The sequence below is a fragment of the Rattus norvegicus genome, chromosome X, assembly GCF_036323735.1.
Source record: "Rattus norvegicus strain BN/NHsdMcwi chromosome X, GRCr8, whole genome shotgun sequence".
Classification (NCBI taxonomy): domain Eukaryota; kingdom Metazoa; phylum Chordata; class Mammalia; order Rodentia; family Muridae; genus Rattus; species Rattus norvegicus.
In genome coordinates this window covers 137,596,080-137,620,150 of record NC_086039.1, presented here as the reverse complement: position 1 = coordinate 137,620,150, position 24,071 = coordinate 137,596,080, and the positions used below count along the sequence as shown (strand labels likewise).

Below are 24,071 nucleotides of genomic sequence, written 5' to 3'. Positions count from 1 at the left end.
TGGCTCAGCGGTTAAGAGCACTGACTGCTCTTCCAGAGGTCCTGAGTTCAATTCCCAGCAACCACATGGTGGCTCACAACCATCTGTAATGGGATCTGATGCCCTCTTCTGGTGTGTCTGAAGACAGGACAGTGTACTAATATATAATACACACACACACACGCGCGCGCGCGTGTAGTTATGATATATAGGAAAGCATGCTCTGTGTGTCCCAGCCATCTTTTTATAAGAACAGAGGGTTAGAAACTACGCCTGGGAAAAGTGAAGTCCAGGAAGAAAAACTTTGATTTCTGACCGGGGTAGGAACCAGTAGCACAGATGTACAAAGTTCCAGCAGCAAGCGGTCTGTGGGAAGGGAATAACCTAGGTGTATGGTGTGGAACAGCTGAATGACCTGTTACCTGTGAAATAATCTGTACAGGCATGTTGGTGTGCTCACTCTCAGAGTTGCATACTGACTTGGAGGCAGTGGACTTGATTTAAGCCGTGGGGATCTGCACCATGTATCAGAAGGACCAAGACGAAACACAACTTTCTGGTTTTTCAAAGGCTGCTATTTCTCCCCATGATGTCTTTATATTGTGAAAGTCTGAACTGATCATACTCATTTTTGTTTAACCACAGCCCTCCAGTCCATCTGTATTTTGAGTTTCTTTGTTTGTTTTGTCATACCAAGGGACTGAACTCAGGTCAAAGAGTATGCTAGAACTACTCTTTACCCCCTCCCATATCTGTTTACTGTCCAGCTATTAAATGTCCTAGGCATTTGTAGTACTTCGAGGTAAAGCAAGAGAAACACGGCACTATAACTGTTACCCCTGATACACACTTTCACAAAACAGAACCGCAGACCTGAAATTCAGAACTCATTTATTGAATGAATAGTATATGCAAGAATACCATTTAAAGGAAACTAATACTACAAACTACAATTTTGAAAATAAAGCCAATATAACAGGAACAAAATATACATAACATTGAGGAATGTTTGATTTCTGACCCATGATGCATTCCTTATCTTTACAATTAACTTAAATGTCTGTTAAAACAAAACTGTGCCTTGGTCTAACTTCAGTGCTTTTTCAAAAAGCAACAACATTCTACAACACTTTTGCTTTGAGATATTTGAGATTCACACATTTGTTCAAGTACATAGATTCGATTTGATAGCAGATCTGTAGATCGATCATGTTACTCTCTTAGGATCTTGAGTCATGTACTAAGCAAGTACCACCTCAAGTTTGGAAACTGCTGATCCTTGACATGAAATTCATTTCAGGTGTGGCTTTTAAAACAATGAGATGAAAGCAAAACTCCCCCTCCCCCCAGGAACAAAGAGGTCTTATTAAAGTATAGAAACTCAAGTCTACCCTTCTACTCTAAAGAACATGTCTCACTAACATTTCTGGTAAGGCAATAAATGCTCCAGAATAATCTTCAATATACGCTTGCAAAGATTACACAGTTTAATATTAATAATGACAAAAAGGAACAAAACAAATGAAGAAAAAAAACAAGAAAAATAGACGCATCAAAATTTCAGGCTAAAAATACGCGTTAGACGGCAATGGAAGTATTTTTGGAAATGATGTAAATGCCATATATTTGCCAAATAATGTCATGCTTATTAAAACTACAGTTAAGGACTTAAGAGTTGTACAGTAAATACACTGCTGAGGTCTATTTATCTAAATATTAATACCACAATGTGATTGCTAGCCAGATGATGAAGATGCTACTTGGGAACGTAAGTACTGTACAATTTTTACATTGTAAGGCACTTTTACTCAGCATAGAATGAAAACAGGAACAAAGAATCAAAATATTGGAAGTTTACAACCAAACGTGAGTGTTTAATGTGACTTCAGTTTACATCGCAACTTTAAATGAAGGTTATTTAGCCAATCACACCACAGTGAAAAAAAAACCAGGTAGTTAGCCACTTATCTAAGCAACCAAAAGGTAAAGTGCTTTTCTGGTTGCTAGTGGCAGAGAAAGGGCTGAAGAAACCCATACAAAGTCATACATGTATTACATATCAAATCCATCAACTGACAGCTATAGTATTTGAAGTCCTTTATATAATTATTGACTGGCCATAATTACCCCTGGCACCTTCCATTTTTCTTTAAAAAAATCATTACAGTAGTTGTCCAAAAATGAAGGAGCTCTATTTCTCCATGGGTAATTCTATGGCACACAATGTAAAAATTACCTAGACACAGTGATTTAAAGATTTAAAAAATAATGGTTTTCAAGCTGTTATAAGGAAATAAAGTACAGATCCTTTGGGAAAAGTCACATCGCTTGGTAAACAAACTAAGATCTGTCCTTGCACTTCAAGTCGTGATGAACCTTGAAAATTAATCATACACATCATGGCATGTTAAGAGCAGAAGGAGAAGACGCACAAGGCAATCCACTACTAAAGCTAGTTTCCTTCTAAAATAACAATAAAAGATGGTTAAAAGAAAGCGAGCATTGAGTCCCTTGATTTAAGTAAATGTGTAAATACACACCTTAACAAAAATGATCTTAAGGGACTAGCAGTTTAAAAACCCAGTCAATAAGCACAGTGTGATTTTCCACCTGTTACATTTAAAAATGCTGCTCTACCAGCTACAGAACAGAACAATGTACAGTCAGTTAGTACGGTATTTCTTATTTGCAAATCTGATTCATTGTGGTAGGGTAACTAATGATTTGGACTCAGAATCCTTACCTTTCATATTGAGGTGCTATGGTAACATTAGGCAGACTGCAACTAAAGTTTTTGGTTTTGCCATAAAGAAATATGTAAGTGTGCTTCAGCAGGTAAGTGGATGTGTGTCACAAGCGAGAAACACCAGGGGAAAGCCTTTCTAAAATTCTGGTCATTAAGAAAACACTTGTGAGCCCTCGAAGAAAAACAGGGCACAAAAGCTTATTCAACATGTAAGCAAACTGATGACTGAAAGCGTTAATGTTTCTAAAATAGTGGTCACAGAATCAAAAATAAATACTGTTTTGCACAAAGATGGTTCCTTTTTTTAAAAAAAAATCTTTTAGCACATAAGACCTCCTTATATACATTGGGCCAATATGTGAAGTGTTCCACACAACAGGGCACTTGAGAGAAACTGGTTTCAGACAGGATGTCCAAAGTCCTTAGCGCGTTGGTGACCTCTTTCATCTCAAAGAGGTTTAATCTGATGTTGCCAAATGTTATTTTGATCTTGGTACGATTCCATTATGTCGCCAGAAGCTCTCTGTACAGCACAGAAAGGCGCACTGTCAAGAGTTTTGGCAGAAGCACTGGAACTCAGTTTGTCATCACCAGTCGCCCAGAGTCCATGCTGCTCAGTGACAACAACTGTAAAAAGGACCAAAGGAAGGCTTCAGCACGCTCCTTGAAAGAAATGGTTAGAGCATGTGCTGTCAAAGCCAAGACCAAAAGAAGGTTCTCTTCATTTGTAGTTTCCACTGCTTGAGTATGAAAACAAGAAAAAGTCCCCACATTACCAGATGTTGCTACCAGAGGCGTGTTTGCATGGTGAAGCCCAACTTGCTTCCGGTTTCCTTTGCGCATGGATCTACTACACAAACTTAAACACTCTAAATAGTAGAACTTTGTTCAGTCCAGAAATACAGTTTACTTCACTCAATGTCTGCTTTAACTGTTGACAGTATACACAGGGCTAATAGTGTTTCGATTGCTTCCCAGAAACTGCAAACTACAGCTACATAATATCAGTATGTCAAATCCGGCCATCTACTGAAGGCTAAGAAAACTAACAAGGTATTTTTAGACAGTTCAATGAAGGATCTAAGAGGCGGGCAGTAAAAAGTTACAAACCCTTTATTTTAGAAAAGAGTGGAAAAGAAGCACAGGAGTTATAGTTGTCTTATTCTCAGTTTTTTAACTCTCTCTGTCCCACGAACCTGTTTAAAAGATGATAAAAAATGTAAAATATGATGCTTAAGGTGATATAATCAACATAACATTATTGAGGAACAAGGGTATCTTATTGATGCCATATTCTAACTATGAGTACTGATGACATAGATAACTTGGTTATGACTCCAAAATTGACCAGCTAAAAGCAAAGCAAATACAACTGCACAGGGCTACACAACCCTAAGCATCCTGCCCCCACTTTTATAACTCCATACCACTTAACGCTTTTGCTGCATCCCGTCCTTCTGTTTCAGTGTGCATGGTATTCTGACAACAGAGCTTTAAATCAACTTGCATACCTAGTTTCCGTTAAGCTGCTGCTGGGTTAGTTGCTGATCAATCGCTACTCTTCCACGGCTTTTACTCTCTCGCTCCTCGTCTTCTTCATCTCGTTCATCGTTCCCACTATGGTTTTTACAATATAGTCTGCAATGATGAAAGACAAACATCTCAAAATCCTTTCTCCAATGGTGATAAGAATATAACCATCACTGCTAGCAGACGACGTCGGTTCCCTTGTAAGATAAGGGTTTGCTCGTTCACACTTGGTACCATGAGGTACGTCATCAGGTAATGGCACCTGACGATAAAAGCCCACATGGCGGAAGGAGAAAATGGACACAGAAAAGTTGTCATCGGATCTCCTCTTATACACCATGCCACACACGTACACCCACCCAACAAATAAATAAAATACACTTAACAAATTTCTTCTAAAACACAACTTTTATGGATAGGAGGGCTTTTATGAGTTCAAGGCCAGCCTGGGTTCCAACCCGACACTGTGTTTTAAGACAATTCAAAACAAAATCCAAAAGTCAACTTTGAGGTAAACAAATGAACTAATCAAACAGCACAAATTTATATCATGTACATAATTTACAACTACACTTTAAGAGAAATGTAGTTTTAAAGCATATTTACTTTGTATTTGTCTCTGTGGTAGGCACACCCAAAAGCCAGAGAAGGAAACCAGATCCCCTCAAAGAGCACAATGATCCATCTCTCTGGCCAAGGAATATATTAAAGGTGCTTTCCACCAACCCTACTGTCCAGTGTTTAATCCTCAGGACCCACATAGTCGGAGAACACAAATGAACGAATGAACACACACACACACACACACACACACACACGCACACACACTCATGCACACACATGCACACAGTCATAGGAAAGGTGATCTGAAGAAAATATGGCACATGCATTCAATAGTTTTGCTTAGCCATCAAGAATACATTTGTATTGGTACAGAAAAATGGGTGGAAGTGGAGAGAATGTCCTGTTAAGACCAATTTCATGAAGACAAAGTGTGTGGAGGTTACAGGCTGGAAAGACCTCAAAACTAAAAGGGGACCATTAAGCATGGGGTAGGGGAGAAGAAAGTAACAGGGCTGAGGGTGAGTAAAGTATATTGTATAGATACTGTAACATAGCCCACTTATACAGTTAGCATATAGTAACAAAAAGAAGGGGGAGAAAAAGAGGATGGTGGTCTAACTCAAACTTGGTCTTAGGTAGCTTTTACACTACACAAAGATAGAACAGTATCCTTTTGTGGTTACCTCTGGATAAAAATAGGCATTTATTCCCCACAAGGTTTACAACTAACATTTGAATAGAATAGACGGTAAGCATGGGCTTGGCGTATTGTAATAACTGACTACAAGCTATGTGAGGATTTTTGAGAAGGGGTCTCATTATGTAGCCAATGAGAACAAGCAATCCTAGAGGCCAACCTACAATTTGTATGTAGCCTAGCTCAGATTCATTATTGTATGAGTGACATCAATGAGCTATGTCTCCCGCCATCCTTAATTTAGGACTTTTTGGTTTGTTTGTTCTGTTTCACCAAGATAGACTTATATAGCCCAGGTCCCCCTCAAACTCATTGTAGCTGAGGCTGGCCTCTGTATTCGGAGTGCTAGGATAACATGCATGAACTATTCTTGCTCAGATTGTCAATCTAGTTTTGTTCATACCTCAGGTTGTAAAACATTTAACAGCTTCACAGAGATCTGTACTCTTCAAATACTGCACATTGGAACTACATCATGTAAATCAATTATTCTTAAACCAGACGTTCAGAGATTCAGAGTGAGAACTCTAGGCAGCACCATCATCTGTTAAGCATCTTCCCCCAAACATAGCCCCAGTCTAACTTAAACCTTTGAACCAAATTGAAGTTTACAGGAAAGGTGGAGAGGGAAGAGGAAACAGAGTAAGAATCAGGACAGTAAACAGAGAAGTACAGAATTAGAGAACTTTTCCAAGGAAGCTTACAAAGATCATTCAAGTAGGAGAGGAGAGATGGGAGTGATGGGGTGGAGTCTGTACTAAGTGTTTTCTGTTCTATAGAAGAACCATCATGGCATCTGCCTCCCTACCCCACATCTCTCTCTCTCTGGCATGTACCACCACACCCAAATTCCCTTGACTTTTCAACTATAAAGTCAGAGATTAAAAATAGCTGTTCGACGGGGCAGGAGAGATAGCTAGGTGGTTAAGAGCGCCAGCTGTTCTTACAGAGGACCCAGGTTCAATTCCCAGCACCCACATGGCAGCTCACAACTGTCTACAGCTCCGGTTCCAGGGGATCTGACACCTTTATACAGACAAACATGCAGTCTAATCACCGATGTCCATAAAATAAAAATAAATAATTTAAAATGGCTGTTAAAGAAGGGAGACCATACTTAAGTGGCCCAGATGCCACTTCATTCAGAAATATTCCTTTGCATTTGCTATTTCTCTCCATAATCTATGTGCACAAGGACACCCATTTGAGATCAACAGTCTATCAACAGATGTTACGGGGATTTCAGGAGACACACACACACACACACACACACACACACACACACACACGATTTTTTAAGTTTGTTTTCTTAAGATTATTATGTACAAAGTGTTCTGCCTGCATATAAGTCTGCATGCCACAAGAGGGCATCAGATCTCATCACAGATGGTTGTAAGCCACCATGTGGTTGCTGGGAATTGAACTCAGGACCTCTGGAAAGGCAGTCAGTGCTCTCAACCGCTGAGCCATCTCTCCAGTCCTTAGGAAGCATATTTTACTGTGAAAAGTTTAAAGAACAATTTTAAATTATCATGGCCAAATACTTTTTAGAGGTGGCCACTGAAACATGACTTTTTTTCTTCACTTATTTGAGACAGTAGGCACTCATAAAGCCTCATATGACCTTGAGTTTGCTATAGAGCATAGGATGACCTTGAACCGCTAAATACCCATCTCCACACTCAAAGTGCTATACACACCCATTTTTATGCTGTGACAGGGATTGAATTCAGGGCTTCATGCATGCTAGGCAAGTCTCCACCAACTAAGCCAACCCAGCCCCATAATATGATTTTCTGGCAGCCAAGAAGTTAATCTAAATGTCTAAAACAGGAGCCAATAAAAAAGTGATTAACCAATACAATGAAAAACCATACAACCATAAAACAGATGTAGAATTGTTCAATGTCCCAGATACAACAAAGGGAAAACAGATTGTAACCAACTGTCTCCCACATCTGACATCTTTTCTGTGTGCCCCTCAATCCTGTTTAATTATGCTCATTACTGCTTAGATAAAATTGTTAACATTTTTGGATCTGCTTAACATTCTATTGGTTTTTACATTAATTTGGTGACTAGGTATCTTTCAATGCTAAATCCTTCTACTGAGGAATGTAATATAGTTCACTTGAGTGCTTAGCAAAATGCAATTGTTTTCAAAGCTGGATAAAGTATGTGCATGTGTGCATGTGCACATAGGGAGACAGAGGGGAAACATTTTTCCTTTACATTTTCAAACCAATTATGACTGAAATTGCCTTTTAAAAAGCATCTCATATTGTACAATCTTAATTTGCTTTCATTCATTTTCCTGAGTTTACACTTGATTCTTTTGTATTTTCTTAGTAGATAATATCAGTAACCAGAACTAATCACTGTATTTATTTGTTTTCTTTTTGTGGTGCTGGGAATGAAACTTGGCTTTGAATGTTCTAGTCAACTGTGCTGCTGTTGAGCTACACACTAGCCCTTCTCTCTTCTTTTGTTGCAAGAGCTAACCCTGTGGAGTATGTTGGAGATAATGCTGGTGTGGGTGCCTTTGTCTTGTTCCTAACCTGAATAAATATGTATTTAGTCTAATTGTTCTATTAGGGATGAACATGAGAATGGCCTCAAGTTTGACCCTCATTGCAGACCTACTGAATTAAAACATCTGTGGTAGGACACAGGCATAGACAGTTCCAAAAAAGGCCCAGTCTAAGTCTGGTGATTCTGAGGCCCAACCCTGGGTTGGGAACATTGCTTTTACTTTAACACTAAATAAACTATTTGTTGATTTCTCCTGGTCATCCTATTAAGATTCCCAACTTAGTAAAAGTACCCTTGATATAATACTCTAAGATTCTGCATTGACACTCAAGAGTTATAAACTGGACTCTCACCTTTTACTTGGGAGGTGGTAACATGGTTTTTTTCTTTGCTAATTTACAATAAATCACATGAACACTTATTTTCAATTTTTTGAGTTGTATGTTTATAATTTATATTAACATATATAAAATTTATACTGACTTTATAATTCATACTGATGAGACAGGTAGTTTGTTGATTTGAATTGTTTGCCATTAGTTAAGAATGTCTTACACAGGGGTTGGGGATTTAGCTCAGTGGTAAAGCATTTGCCTAGCAAGCACAAGGTCCTCAGCTTCAAAGGAAAAAAAAAAAGAAAGAATGTCTTACACAATAAAGTAGAAGTCTTCCATTTCTTGCTTTGTGTTAGATGTCTATATAATAATCTTCACAATATCTGTTGCTCAAAGGCCTAACAGCACTAGCATATTTTTTAAATATTTATTTTATCTATTTGAGTATATGGTTGCTATCTTCAGACACACCAGAAGAGGGCATTGGATTCCATTACAGATGGTTGTGAGCCACCATGTGGTTGCTGGGACTTTAACTCAGGACCTCTGGAAGAGCAGTCAGTGCTCTTAACCTCTGAGCCATCTCTCCAGTCCCCCAGCATTAGCATGTTATGTGGGCACCCAAAGGGTTTGATGACTTAATGTGTAGCTGCTTTATCCACAAACACAAGAGCACAAAGTAATTGTTTCATTGAATGTTAGTTATTGTTTTACTGCATATTAACCCCCATGAAAGTGTTTCACAAGTTTCAAAGACACATCAAGTTCAGGGATTCCTATCCAATTACTCTGCTTCTGATGGAAAGAATGGAACCAGTATAAATACACAGGTAAGTGGAAAACGAAGAGCAATGTGCAATCCTGAATTTCAGAATACATTCTATCTGCAGCTCTTAGGGGAGGAGTGACAGCAGAACTTAGATACAACAAACAAGCACCTGAATCTGAGAACATGAGGTCGAGCAGAAGCAAAAGGACACAAGAGGGATGAACAGGCTATTGAGAGTGACCGAGGTGGGAACTGGTGACACTTTAGTGTGCAGTTGTGAGGGTAGCCACCAAATACAAATACCTCTAATCCCAACACCAAGGCAAAAGATGTTTGAGTTGGACACCAGTGAGGCTACACAGTGAGAACCCTGTCTTAAAAATAAAATAAAACCAAAACCAAGTCTTAAGCTAGAGTTCCTCTCAGTGCTGGCGTGCTTATGTACAGCAGGTTCACCTTTGCCCTCTTGGTCTTGGCTCTAGCACATTTCAAAAGCAAACTCAAATACTTCTTACCACGGGTTAGGTCACCTCTTTCATCTCCAGTATTATAGCTGTTTGTAACTACTTATGAGTGAATACATAAATACATTTAATTTAAAAAACTAGTGTTATCTTTTTAAGGGCACTAGGTGTTTTTATAATGTATAATTGAGCACTGATTTGTCTGGTCATTTAATTAAAAGGTAGAGCTGTAGGGAGAGCCCAATAAACTGTAAGCTTCCTGAGTCCAGTCTTGTCAATATCAGCTCCCGCATAGTTTACAAATGGATGAATGCTAAACCAGGGGCGTATATACAGTCAGAGAAAAGGCTAACTGGAGTTCTCACTCCTTGTACAATAGTCTTAATATTCTAAATTTGCCTGAAACATTGTCAAATAATAGAGATTAAAAAAAAAAACTAGTGTTCCCTTGGGGACTCCTAGAGACTGAGCCACCAAACAAAGACTGAGCTTGGGCTGGAGACAGGCCCCTGCATATATGTAGCAAATGAGCAGCTTGGTCTTCATGTGGGTCCACCAACAACCGAAGCAGGCTGTCCCTGACCCTGTCCTGACCTGCCTGTCTGTGGATCCTGCACACTTAAATGGGTTTCAGTGGAAGAAGATGTGCCTAGTCCTATAGCAACTTGACTTGCAAGAATAGGGGTGGGAGGTTTCAGTGTGGGGGTGACACCCAGAGAGGACTTCTCCTTCTCTTTTGGGAAGGGACATGTTTGACCCTGTTGCCTGCTTGCCTGTCTGTGGATCCTGCACCCCTAAATGGACCGCCTTGTCTGGCCTAAGTGGGAGAAGATGTGCCTAGTCCTTTAGCAACTTGATGTATAGGGTGGGGGTGGAGGGTGACACTGAAAGGAGGGTTTCCCCTTCTAAGGGAAATGGGGGAAAATTTAATAAAAAACTAGTGTTATCTTTTTAAAGGCACTAACTTAACTGACATGTTAGGAAAAACAGACACTTGTTATCTTACTTGTAAATTCCTCGGGACATGTTTTCAATGTATTTTGCCTTGTCTTGTACTCCACAGTGGTAATGGTAGGTTTTAACACAGGCTTTTATTTCACATCCAATAGTAGCACCAGGCTGACTGCAAAGTGTACATTTCTGTTAAAAAAAAGAAAGAATAATGAGGGGCAATACTTCAAGGTTCAGGCAATCTTATGTATTCTATGTTTTAGCCAACTACTTCAGTTTACACACACACACACACACACACACACACACACACACACACACACACACACACACACACACAAAGAGCTGGTGCAATAACCCAGTGGTGAAGAGTACTGGCTGTTCTTGCAGAGGATCAGAGTTCAGTTCCCAGCAACCATGCTCCATAGCTCACAATGCCTATAACTCCAGCTACCTAGTACTCATGGGTTGCAGGCAGCTTGTAACTGCCTGTAGCTCTGGGTACCTGATCCCCTCTTCTGGCCTTCATGGTCAACCACATACATGTGTGCATACAGCCAGACAGACATACCCATAAACAAAAATAAGTAGTAAGAAAAGAAGAAAAACAGTAGCCATTTCTGTGGCAAAAAATACCCCAAAAAAGTAAGTTTATATAGCATATGATCAAAGTCATGACTCCATGTAAGGTTGGACTCTAAATATAGATGACACTCCTTAATTTTACTAGCACAAAAAGAATGATACTGTATATTTTAGTGGTTTGACTCCCTTTCCTTCCTGAAATGAGATCCTTTCCAATTATGATTGGAAAAAATGAGAAAAACAGGAAAGCAATCCCTGCACTAGGAGGCTCTGTAAAGTTTCCAGAATGGAACGGGGAAAACGATGGGGCCAAAATCCTTTCAAAGCTTCTGAGTATAGCCTAGATAAGCTTCTCCTAAATAAAGCTGCGAGATTAACTGGTGCCCGCTGCAAAAGAGGGTTCATAGTGCACTCAGACCGACAAGCAGGAGGCAAACATTCTTTTTTCTAGAATGTTTCAAAGCCCTTCTCAGGGAAGGGGGGCATAGCAAACAGCTTGCAAGTTCATTCAACTGCAGATGCCCTTTTATTATTGAGTGCTGGGGGAGGACTGTGATGGGCTCACTTCTATTAGAGTACATGCAGGGGGCTGGTTAGCATTTACCCTAACCTTTAACAGAGCCATACAGTAAGTTCATGAAGAAAACTAAACTTCTGTCCCATTCACTTTAGACTTCTGTTAAACATCATAGCACTGTTTGCTGTGGAGAAGGTGGTTTTCCTATTAGGTTTTAGTACTAACGATTTCAGTGAAAGTGATCAAAATTAACAACCAAATGACTTGAATCTAAAAAACAGGTCATTTTCCCTTTAAAATAAGAAGCTCCACAAAAACAGGCATTTCTAGTGGATCTGACAAGAACCATAACCATCTGAGGTTCACACATGAAAGACTGAAGAACTTCACAAAAGGGGAAACAAATGGACCAACTCATCCCAGACAGCCATTGTGGACTTGATAAGTCCACATGGGATGATACAGTCCTTCCTGTGTAATAGTATTATGGCTCTAAGAGGTGAAACCAAGTCTGTTTATGTCCTTATGTGTAATTCCTATTTGACAACTTTTTAAAAATTGTCTTATATTATGAGTGTTTTGACTGAATGTATGTATGTATACTACATGAATGCCTAGATCCCTTGGAACTAAAGTTACAGACAATTGATCACTGTGTGGGTACTGGGGACTGATCCTGGGTCCTCTGTAAGAACAGCCAGCACTCTTAACTGCTAAGCCATCTCTCTAACCTCTTATTTAATTTTTCAAAGTATTTCTTTTATTCTAAATTAGGTTTCTATGTGTGTATCTATGTGTGGAAATGTGCACATGTGAGTACAGGTACCTGTAGAATTCAGAAGGGGTGTTGGACCTGGACCTAGAGTTACAGGGAATTACAGGGAGTTACAGGGAGTTATGATCTGGGTGCTGGGCACCTAATTCAGGTCCTCTCAAAGACAAGTATGTTCTCTTATCTCTTAGGCCTTGAGCTGTCTTTCTAGGCTTTGTAATTCCCGCTTTAAATATAAATATGGAGGATGAAAAAAAAAGATTAAAAAGAAAACAACGGGATGTAAAATAAATCATAGGAAATGACGTAGAGGGGGCTAAAGAGATGGCTCAGCAGTTAAGAGCAGATTCAATTCCCAGCAACCCTGTGATGGTTCAGAACTGTCTTTAGCTCCAGTTCCAAAGTACCCAAACCAATAAACCCATTTTCTGACCTCCACAGGCACTTCATGCACATGAATATATGCAGACCAAATACCCATCCAGATTATAATATATATGAGAACCACTGCAGGAGCTGGGGAGATGGCTCAATTGTAAAGAATATATACCAGTCTACCCATCCAGATTATAATATATATGAGAACCACTGCAGGAGCTGGGGAGATGGCTCGATGGTAAAGAATATTTACCAGTCTTGCAGAGGTGCATCCACATTGTGGTTAACAACCTCCTGTTACTCTAGCTATAGTGACTCTAATGCCCTTTTATGGCTTTTGTAGGCACATGCATAAACATGTATACATAGAAATACATACATACACATACACATACATACACTGAGAGAGAGGGACAGAGAGAGAGGAGGAAAGGGAGAGGGAGAGGGAGAGGGAGAGGGAGAAGGAGAGGGAGAGGGAGAGGGAGAAAGAGACCTAAAAATAAAGTGTAAAATTGGAAAAAAGCCCATAAGACATTTCATAGGAAGACCACTGAAGTTGCTGTTCACCAGCCTAGCTCCAGGTTCAGAGAAAAACTAATTCAAAGGAACAAGGTAGAGAGAAACAGAGCAGGACACCTGACATCTGACTCTTGCCTCCAAACACACTCACACAGGCACAAAGCAACACAGACACACACAGACACACACACAGACACACACACAGACACACACACACACACACACACACACAGATCATAAGAGTTGATACAACAAGAATTGAAAGCACAGGTGACTTCAGTACTATACCTGGTAACTTGGTAACTGATGAATCAGGGTAAGGACTGGTATTGTTACCAGCCTGAAATTTTTCAAAACCAAACTTGAAAAAGTTTGCCTTCCACTGACACTCTCTGCAGTCACCAACTCTAAGGTTACACTTCTTAAAGCTACTGGCCAGTGGCCATATTAAAACTATGAAGTGCTTTACATTAATTTTCTTGATAACTGGATAGATAGGGGATGTATCCTAAATTTAAAGCAGAATCAAAAGTATCATGGCATAACACAAATACATATATAATAAAATCACAGACCATCCTTTTTCCTCGCTTAATCTCCTGAAGTACAGTTTTAATATCAAAATCTCCAAATTCTGCTCTTGATGTTGTTGTGAGCTGCACAGTGCCAGAAGAAAACAACTACAAAAGAAAAACACAAACCATCACTCCTGCACCGCTCTCAGGAGAAAAGACTGTGAACAGCACAGTAACAGTGACATTCATGAACCTCCCAGAGCAAAAGACTTTGCCTAAGGAATCAGTATCAACTCAAGTATTTTAAATATTTTCTTGTCTCATTACAATATAAACCAAAATGGAAACAATTAAAAACCCAACTAAGATTAAATACCCAGCTTTAAAGAACAAAGATTCCAATAATACTATCACCCTGTTTGCCTAGTTAATATTCCCAGAAAATTTTTGAAAAGTAGTTTAAATTGGTGAGTTTCAACTAATGATACAATTAGAATACTTTCTGATCTTCTAATTCTAAAACAAATATATAAAGTAAAATCTAATCCATGCAGGTCCCTTAAGACACATATTTTGAAAAAGAAAAATCTGGGTAAATCTACTATGCATTCTAGTCCAGAACTTCTGTTTATTTGGATATTTATTGAGGGGTTATTGTCTTAAATTTTTTATTATACTTACACATTTCTATATGTGACACTTTATGTGGGTGGAGGTCAAAGAACTCAAAGTTGTCTGTCCTTTCTGACTTTCAAGTCCTGGAGGTAGCAAATGCCGTTACCTGACTGGGCCCTTTGACTGGTCCAATTTATTTAGATTTTAAGGCAGTACCTCACTATTTGCTATAGGCTGGCCTTGAACTTAAACTTGAGACACTCCTTCTGTTTCAGCTTCCAAAGTGCAGGGTTCGCAGCCTCATGACTTCACACTTAAGTAACAACTTCTTATCTAAATAACTTTTCAAAATTAATCATAAGTGAGATTAGTAATTCGATACAATCTAGCTCAAAAGATCAATCAGATCAGGATCTGTAGGTGTAAAATAGAATCTCTCCAAGGGACATTAGAGTCTAATAGAAAAAAATACATTTATAAATAACAGCAATATAGTGTGTTATATACCATAATAGTGATATTTATTAGGTTATAAGTTGAAGCCCAAAACATTTATACACATTCATAAATGTTTTAATGATGATTATAAAGATGAAATGCTTATACTATAAATTAATTATAGTATATTTCAATATGTTTTTTAAAAAAGTCATAAGTGTATTAAGACTTGGTGTCCAGTGGTGGTGGCACAGGCTTTTAATCTTAGCACTCAGGAGGCAGAGGCAGGTAGATCTGTGAGTTCAAGGCCAGCCTAGTCAAGTTCCAGGGCAGTACAGGGCTATACAGACAAACCCTGCCTTGAAAAATTCAGAGCATAACATATTAATTGTGATGATTTGTAGTCATTGCCAATTTGACACAATCTGTCGGAACCCTGGAGACAAATCTTCAGATGTCTGTTAGGGAATTTCTAGATTAGGCTGAGGTGAGGAGACATACCCTAAATGCAGGTAGCATCACTTCATGGACTGGGGTCCCAAACTGAATAAGAGAAGCAAACTGAGCACCAACGGTCACTGTCCTGGATACACTGTGACCAGCTGCCTCATGCTCCTGCCACATCACCTCACTTCCCCATCACCATGGACATTCCCCTCATAGTATAATCCAAACTAAACAAACCTACCTACTGTCTTCCCCTCCCTCCCTCTATTTTTCTTTTTCTTTTTGTCTTTTGAGACAGGGTCTCATTATGAAGCTCTGGCTGGCCTTGAACTCCGAGACCTGCCTGCCTTTGCCTCCCTAGTGCTGGGATTAAAGGCAAGCGCAGCACTCCTTTCCTCCCAAGCCTTCCTTTCTTAAGCTGCTCATGTATTTTGTCAAAGCAATGCGGAAAGTAATACTTCACTATATTTTACTATGCAAAGCCCTAAAACAATGTTGGAAGCAAAAGTACCATATTAGATTACCAGCTAAATGATTTTTTAAAAATACACAAGAAATACCATGCCTACCATGCACTTGTAATGCGCGGCTGCCTTCTTGGCATTAAATATATGCAATTTCCCTCTTGCTTCATTTTCTTCCTCCCCTACATGGCAAAATCCACATTTAGGCCTGGTATCATTAGGACTGCTCCTGTGTGGAGACCTATCTCGCTGTAAATAAAAAGGAGGAAAACCCTTATAAATCGATTCAAAGCTTATTTACTACTTCAAACAGTAAGACTTCCCTGTAGACACAGTTCAAATGAAACTATTCATGTTGCAACAAATGGGAGAAGTCCACTAGGTCTGACTTACGTAGGAACTGCTTTCCGTTTCATCTGTTCCATGGGAGGATGTGGATCTGGTGTCTTCCGCCAGACCTTTAAGGTTGGTTTTTCTTGGTCTTCCTTTGCGACTTTTCTTCTTAGTTTTTGGAGATGAGGGCTCCAGTTCATGTTCATTAAAACTTTCTTCTAAATCAGCTGCTCAAAAAGAAACCGAAGCTCTACATGGGTCAACCTTAACAACCAGCAGTAGATCCAGGGGTCTCCAGAAACTATGCTTTTCACTAGCATGAAGGAGCCCCTAGGAGGGACGCCTGGTCTATGGTCTACTCAACAGGGTTCAATCTCATGTCTCAAATAACTGAATACAACAAGCCTTTTGATTGTAACCACTGTAGCCTTATTTCCTTTGACTTTGTAATTCTATAAAAATGGGTTCTGTGATACAAGTTGTTTGGCTTCTAAACATTATTAGGTCAGTTATAATAAAAAAAAAATCTGACTTTTTTCTATGCACACTGACCATATCTCAAAACCTAATTTGCCACACCAGGCAAGTGGCAACAGTGTCAGCAGACACCTGACCTGCTACCATTACTGCATTTTGAATTGGACAGCATTGATGTAGATAGTTCCTCCATTATGAAAACTGAATGAACAACTTCAACTTGAAAGCCATCTATGATTGAGCTAATCGATCAAGTAACGAAACATGTTCCAATACAAAAAGCTCTAACATAAGCAATAAAAAGCCATTTTGTGAGTTAGCTGTATATACATATATACTTTCATGAAACTCTTAGAAATACAACTACTTTTTCCCATAAATAAAACAATTCTACCATTAACAGAAAGTGTTTGACTCAGCTATTCATTATAAATATTTATTTATTAAAGGCCCACTATATGGGTCCATGAAATGGCATGTTGGGTGAAGGTGTTGCAACCAAGCTTGGTAACCTAACTTTGATTCCCAGAACCAACAGAACAGTGGAAATAGAAGTTGTCCTGACCTCTACATGTGCTCAAACATGCATCATACATACACACAGTAAACATTTTTAATCTCATTATATATAATGTATTTAGTATTGAAAATGGTATAACAACCAAATATTAATTCACCTTGGGTCCAAACTATAAATGTTTTAGGCAAAACTCTCTAAAACATTCATTGACTTTCCTTTAGCATGCTACTGACTGTAATTTTAGAAACTAATTTTTCAATTAGAAATTATATCAGCTCCTATTCTCAGATGCCAATACCTTTCTTTAGGACATGCATTCACGACAGTAAAGGACATTTCAATTGGTATATTTGAATACACGTAAACTCAGGCATAATACAAGTATTAGATTTTAAATGTTATATCAATTAGTCCCAAAGTGTGAGAAGAGAGTATTGAAAACCAACTTTGGGGCCTGTGAAATAGTGAGTCAGTAGGTAAAGTGCTTAGTGCCAACCCTGACTACATGAGTTCAATCCCTAGGATCTGCATGATGGAAAGAGAGAACCAAGTCTAATGTGCACACTGTGGCATGTGCATGATCCCCTCCCCCCAAACACACACACACACAAGTAAATGTAGTAAAAACGTTAAACTAATTTTAACAGCACCTTTGTACTATTTGGTGGTTTAAAGAAGCTGCATCTGCTTTTCTAATTGTAAGAATGGGGACTATTCATCCATCCCTGAGGAGAATATATCTCGTACAATTTTTATTCTTTTTTACTTAGAAAGCTCTGCTTATTTTATTCTACATGTATGGATGTGCCACCACGAATGTATGTTTATTATATATGTGCCTGATGCTGAAGGAAGTCAGAAAAGGGCACTGCACCCCTCAGAATTGGAATTATAAACAATTATGAGGCACCCCATAGGTACTGGGAACCAAATTCAGGCTCTCTGCAACTGCGGCATTGCTCCAAACCTCTTTTAAACATTTTTCAAGACTGGTTTGCACTTTGTAGTCTGGGCTGACCCTGGATTTATGGCATCCCTCTTCCTTGACCCCTGAGTGCTAGAGCCGTAGGTTTGAGTGGCCATATCTGCAGCCTAAAAATTATCTTCAAATAAACCACCTTTCATAATCATAGTTTCTTGTAGCTACTCAAAGTGCTTAGTGGTTATAAATTATGCTATCAAATTATTTCAATAAGCATAGAAGAGTAGTAATAATTGTAAGCTAGACCTAGTTGCTAATGCTAATACTCACCTTTTTAAAGATTTAGTTTTATGTTTTTGCATGTGTACACACTCACACTGGCTTCTACAGAAGCCAGAAGAAGATGCTGGATCCACAGGATCTGGAGTTACAGGAGTAGCCACCTGATGCGAGTATTGGGCATTGTGTATTCTACAAGAGCAGCACGTGCTCTTAACACCGTGCCAACTATCCAGCCCCGTGTTTATTAATTTAAAACTTCTATTGAAGTTGCATTTCTTTTTACTGTATGTGTATGGGTATTTTGCCTGACTATATGTCTGTGTACCATGTATGTGCAGTGTGTACAGAGGCTAGAAGAAAGTGTCAGTACCTCTGGGTCTGGAGTTACAGACAGGTGGCATGTGGGTGCTGGGTACCAAACCTAGGCTCTCTGTAAGAGTACCCGGATCTCCGAATTGCTGAGTCATCTCTCTGGCCCCATGATTACTATCTTTAAGCTGTTGCTTTCAAAAGGAGTAAAAAGGGGCCAGAGAGTTGGCTCAGTGGGTTAAGATGCTTGTCACCAAGCCTGACAATCTGAGTTTAGCCCCTACATACACATACAAACTTGTGCATGCACAAATACATACAGCTGTAAAAATGTGCAAATATAAAGTGAATAACTACAAAGTTAAAATAAAGACTAGAGCTCCTATCCGAACACACATGCACAGGAAGACAACAGAAGGTGTAGGCCTCCGCTAAGCCTGTGACAAATGCCCATGGTGCCTGCACTCAGCCAGAAAGCAGCAGGACACTGAGCTGGACATCAGCCTGGACTACACAGTGAGATCCTGTTTGAAAACAACACAAGGCAAAACACATGGGACTTGATTCTGGAAACTCATTAATTATATCAAAAACCTTGGGGTCACCTCTGATACTTCTGCCTCATCTTGATACTAGATTTAACCTTCAAGTTTTATTTCCAAAAGAGATGACATGGGTTTCAGACACTTAATATAAAATAATATTTTACTTAGGATTGGAAAATTAAATTGCTTTATTATAAAACTATACTTGAATTTAGTGTTCCACAACACTTCATGTTGTATAAGGCTAACACGACAGATTAATATCAGAAATATTGAGCTACAGACAGTAAATGGTAAAGAAACTGTCACAGGTATCAAGTCCTTTGCTCTAGAGACCAATGAAGTACATAGTTCTCAGGGAATGCCTAAAATAAAATCCTTTAAATCTCCATCATAAATTACAATCATAAAGTAGAACAAATTTCCCATCAGAACAAATCTTCGCTGTTTCTGACAAAGTACTCAATAGAAAATAAATTTGAGCTAAAAAGCCAAATTCTCTAAATGTAAATATGGCCAATACTGGGGCCAGGGAGATAGCTCATGGGTTCAAGCACTGACTGTTCTTCCGAGCACTCACACAACAGCTTGCAACTCTCAAGATCTCCAGTTCCAGGGGATCCAGAGCCTTCTGGCCTTCTCCATGGACAATAGGCATACGTGCAGTACAGGTGTACACAGCAAACGATTGTAAAAATATATCTTAAAAACTGCAATACTTGAAGATTATGCCTCAAATGCCACAATGTAAGTATAAACGTACGCTATATACGAAGGAAACAAAAAGGCCTGATAATCTATAGAACTATATTGTGAACCAAAATCAAGCCAATTTGAAGTTGTTCGTATAGTATGAAATAGAATTAGAACTCTCTCACTAAGAAAAAGTCACTCTTAAGTCATTTTAGTTGAGTCTTTGAGAAGATTCAGGCAGAAAAGTGCACTTACTAAGGCTGAAGACATGAATTCAATTCTGGGTTACCCAAGACAGGAGGAGAAAACTGACTCCCACACGTTAGTTTCTCTCTCTCTCTCTCTCTCTCTCTCTCTCTCTCTCTCTCTCTCTCACACACACACACACACACACACACACACACACACACACACACACACACTAAATAAATGTTAAAAAACAATTTTTATTCATCCTTGTTTATACAGTCTACACTGCAGTGGCTTCTCTCTACCACCAGAGGGAGAACTGGCTTCAGAAGTCTAGAAAGGAAAATAGGAGCCAGCTATGTTAATCAGTATATATTAATCATCTTTAAGTATTTCAAGTATCCCCGTCCAGTCCATTCATATACTTGTATTAATCAGATCATGAATCTTAATCCTCAGCTCTTCACATAGATGGCCACTCTAATCCTAAAGGACACTGCATAAATACACATTAACATCTTGAAGGAATGGAACTAAGGAACGCTCCCTTCCAACGGGTCTTCCTTTTAGGAATGGAACTGAGGAATGCTCCCTTACAACGGGTCTTCCTTTTAGGAATGGAACTGAGGAACGCTTCCTTGCAGTGGTTCCTTCTTCCTTTTTTTTTTTTTGGTTCTTTTTTTCGGAGCTGGGGACCGAACCCAAGGCCTTGTGCTTCCTAGGCAAGCGCTCTACCACTGAGCTAAATCCCCAACCCCCTTCTTCCTTTTTAAATGCAGTGTTGGAGTTAGAACCCAGAGCATCATGCATGCCAATCAAGCCACCTACCACTGACATATACTGCTAGTCCCTACTTATAGCTTTTCACAAAAGATGTTAGATTCAGTTCTAGAATTGAGAAAAAATAAAAACATAGTTATATGGGCTTTTCAGTCGCACTCTACCACCTCAAAGTATTTTGTTCTTATTGTTTATCCAGGCTATTTCCAATAAGGCCAGAAGAGGGCACTGGCTCCCTGGAGTTGGAGTTGGAGTGGGAGTCACAGGCAGATGGAGGGGCCTGCTAGGAACCAAAACCTTAGTTCTCTACAGTTAGCATTCAATGCTCTTAATCTCCAAGCCATATCTCCAGCCCTATACTCTCCTTTCTGAAAAAAGCACAAAAACTCTTTTAAAAAGTTCATTTATTATTTATGTACACGTGTGCCTGCTCATCTATATTCAATGTTGAGTTGAATTTATATTCAACTGCTATTTTATTTGTACATATTTATTTGTAGAAGACAGCACAATAACTCAATATAATCATGGTTACATGTATGTCTACTAAATCATTTCTTTTAAATATCTTAATTAACATATAATAAGTATGATATATACACAGCACAGGCAGATTTTAATACATGTATACGATGATAATATTTTGAACCAGCAGTTTGTATTAATATAGACTTCAAATGTGAAAATAGTATGGTTTTCTATTATGAAAACAAATTGTAAGAGATCAAAAGGAAAACCAGGTTTAATATTTATACTAGGAGTTAGGTACATCTATTCTAAAGATTTACTTTGCTATTCTTGTGTGTGTGTGTGTGTGTGTGTGTGTGTGTGTGTGTGTGTGTGTGTGTGTGTGTGTGTATGTTTTAGGTATATATGAATATAGGTGCCCATAGAAGCCAGAGACATCAGACCCCAGGAGTTGCCCAGCATGGGAGTTGGGAACTCGTCTCAAATCCTTTACAAGAAGGCTATATAACTCTCTAGCCTCTAGCTAAGTCTTTAAAAAGATCAAACTTCCAAAGCCCAGTATGGTGGCACACACCTTTAATCCCAGCAATTTTGGGAGGCAGAGGCAGGTGAATATCTTTGAGTTCAGGCCAGCCTGGTCTATAGTAAGTTCCAGGACAGTCCAGGCTACATAATAGAGACCCTGTCTCAAAAGGACCAACTGGCTAAAATATCAGTATCTGATCCATTTTTGCCTTTGAACAGAACAGTCTTAGAAGGTAACAAAAAATTAGATTGAGTCAAAGCTAAATGAAAACAGAATAATCTGAGATTGAATCTAATCCATGTTATACTGCAACTAAATGTATCAAAACATCTGTTTGAACAGGTTTGACCCAGAGCTGGAGAGATGGCTCAGTGGTTAAGAGCACTAGCTAGTCTTCCAGAGATCTACGTTTGATTCCCAGCAACCACATGGTGGTTCACCACCATCTAGAACTCCAGTTCCAGAATATTTGACACCCCTTTTTGAACTTCATGGACACCACACATGCTCATGGTCCACAGATATATGCAGGCAAAGCACTCACACACTTAAAATAGAATAAACATTTTAAAGAAAGTTTGATTCAAGTCAGAGTTCAACTTTAGAACTAACTTCCTCAGATCTTTTAAAACCAAATATAACTTGGCTAACAATATATAAACATCACTAAACTAGTTTTATAAATTTAAGTGAAAACAAAGTATAAGATAAATTGATAAGCCTCTATTTTAAATTTAGTTACTTACAAACTTTTTTCTGGAAATCATAGTATGTCTCCACTTATTTCTCAGAGGGATGTTATTCCCAGTGGATAAACAAAACCATGAACAATACTAAATGTGGTTTCCTACACATGCCTACACATTATAAAGTCTGACTTAAAAATTTTGGACACAGTAAGACATTAACAACTATTAATAAAACATAATATATTTAAATCAAACTGATTTAAAATGTGTTTCTTTTCGGAAACTTTCATTTTTGGATCATGACAGCTCATGAAATATCTGAACCATGAAAAAACAAAACCATAGATAAGGCATTGAAATTTTACCAGACTGTATACTGATCCAAAGTACATTAGTATTCCTAGGTTCACGCCATCTATAATAGTGGATGGGAGGAAGAATCCCAATTACCAACCGCAGAGAAATGGGTCACCCCTACCACTGTTTCTTCTGAATATGCCATAAGTTTTCAGTGTATACTTTACAAGATTTCTAGGACAATTTTTTTATTTAATAATTTAGCTCTTTTTGACTATTTACATTGGTTTGATATAATAACATCCCCAATTATAAAGATATTGAATAATAAGACCTATCTTAAGGAAAAACTTAATTTAGGACTATTTGTTCACATTTTATTCTCATTTCCTCTTGAAACTTACAACTGTCTAAAGAAACATACCTTCAGAGTTATGGGCAGTTTTCTTGTGTTTTCGACAATAAACCCTGAGGGGGGAAAATACAAAATTAGGAACTACGCAAACTAAATTCAATTCATTTTTCATATTTCAAAAATGAGCAGCACAGTCCACCCTATTCATAAACTGGATTTATTTTTATAAACCTCTGTATGACACTTCTTTAGTCATTTCTTTAATATAGTGATGATGAAATGATTTGAGTGGAGGAAGATGTGAAAGCCTGAAGGACAGTGTGACTGCTTTAAAACCAAGCAAAATGAAAGAGTTACATGTAAATCCCTTGCGAAGGTTTCTCTCGGATCTGAGCTTTATCATGCAGTGCACAGTGGTAGTGGTATGTCCTGTGGCAGGTTTTCACATCACAGCCAATGGTTGCTCCAGGACAATGACAAAGAGAACACATCTAGGGAAAAACAACAAAACAATATTCAAATGTAATTCTGCTAATACTGTCACAAACAGGCTAGGGACACTCCAATTTCTGCCAGAAAAAAAAGCAAACTGGTTATAGAAAAAAAGTCGAATTCATGTTATTTTTCTTATTTTGCCTCCTGAAAAATTAGAATAAAATTATCCTGATAGTACTTTTTATTTTACTGACAAAATATATAGGATGTTATAAATGTGTGACATTGTGCTGTGGTCAAGAGAACATTTGAAATACTGTAAATCATGGAGCACAGCTATATGTAAATAACACTATAAAAACAGATCTCTTTTGCAATCCAGAACTTGCTGGATACAAGTAATTAGGAAAAATCTCTCTTGAGAATTTCTTTCT

At 38.5% G+C, this 24,071-nt stretch overlaps 1 protein-coding gene across 3 annotated transcripts in view; it reads right to left on the bottom strand.

Annotated features, from left to right (window-relative positions):
• Positions 1-853: 853 nt before the first annotated feature.
• Phf6 (PHD finger protein 6) overlaps positions 854-24,071 on the bottom strand; it is a 43,084-nt gene continuing 19,866 nt past the window's right edge. For 2 of the 3 annotated variants that reach the window (NM_001402228.1, XM_017602432.3), the window contains 8 exons: positions 23,560-23,693; positions 23,272-23,315; positions 16,211-16,377; positions 15,923-16,066; positions 13,914-14,018; positions 10,623-10,756; positions 4,237-4,363; positions 854-3,921 (listed from right to left, as the gene is read on the bottom strand). In NM_001402228.1, coding sequence (NP_001389157.1) covers positions 4,237-4,363; positions 10,623-10,756; positions 13,914-14,018; positions 15,923-16,066; positions 16,211-16,377; positions 23,272-23,315; positions 23,560-23,693 — 855 coding nt within the window. In that variant the 3' untranslated portion in view covers positions 854-3,921. The remainder of the gene's footprint in view (positions 3,922-4,236; positions 4,364-10,622; positions 10,757-13,913; positions 14,019-15,922; positions 16,067-16,210; positions 16,378-23,271; positions 23,316-23,559; positions 23,694-24,071) is intronic. The other variant, XM_039100498.2, reaches the window with a different exon arrangement.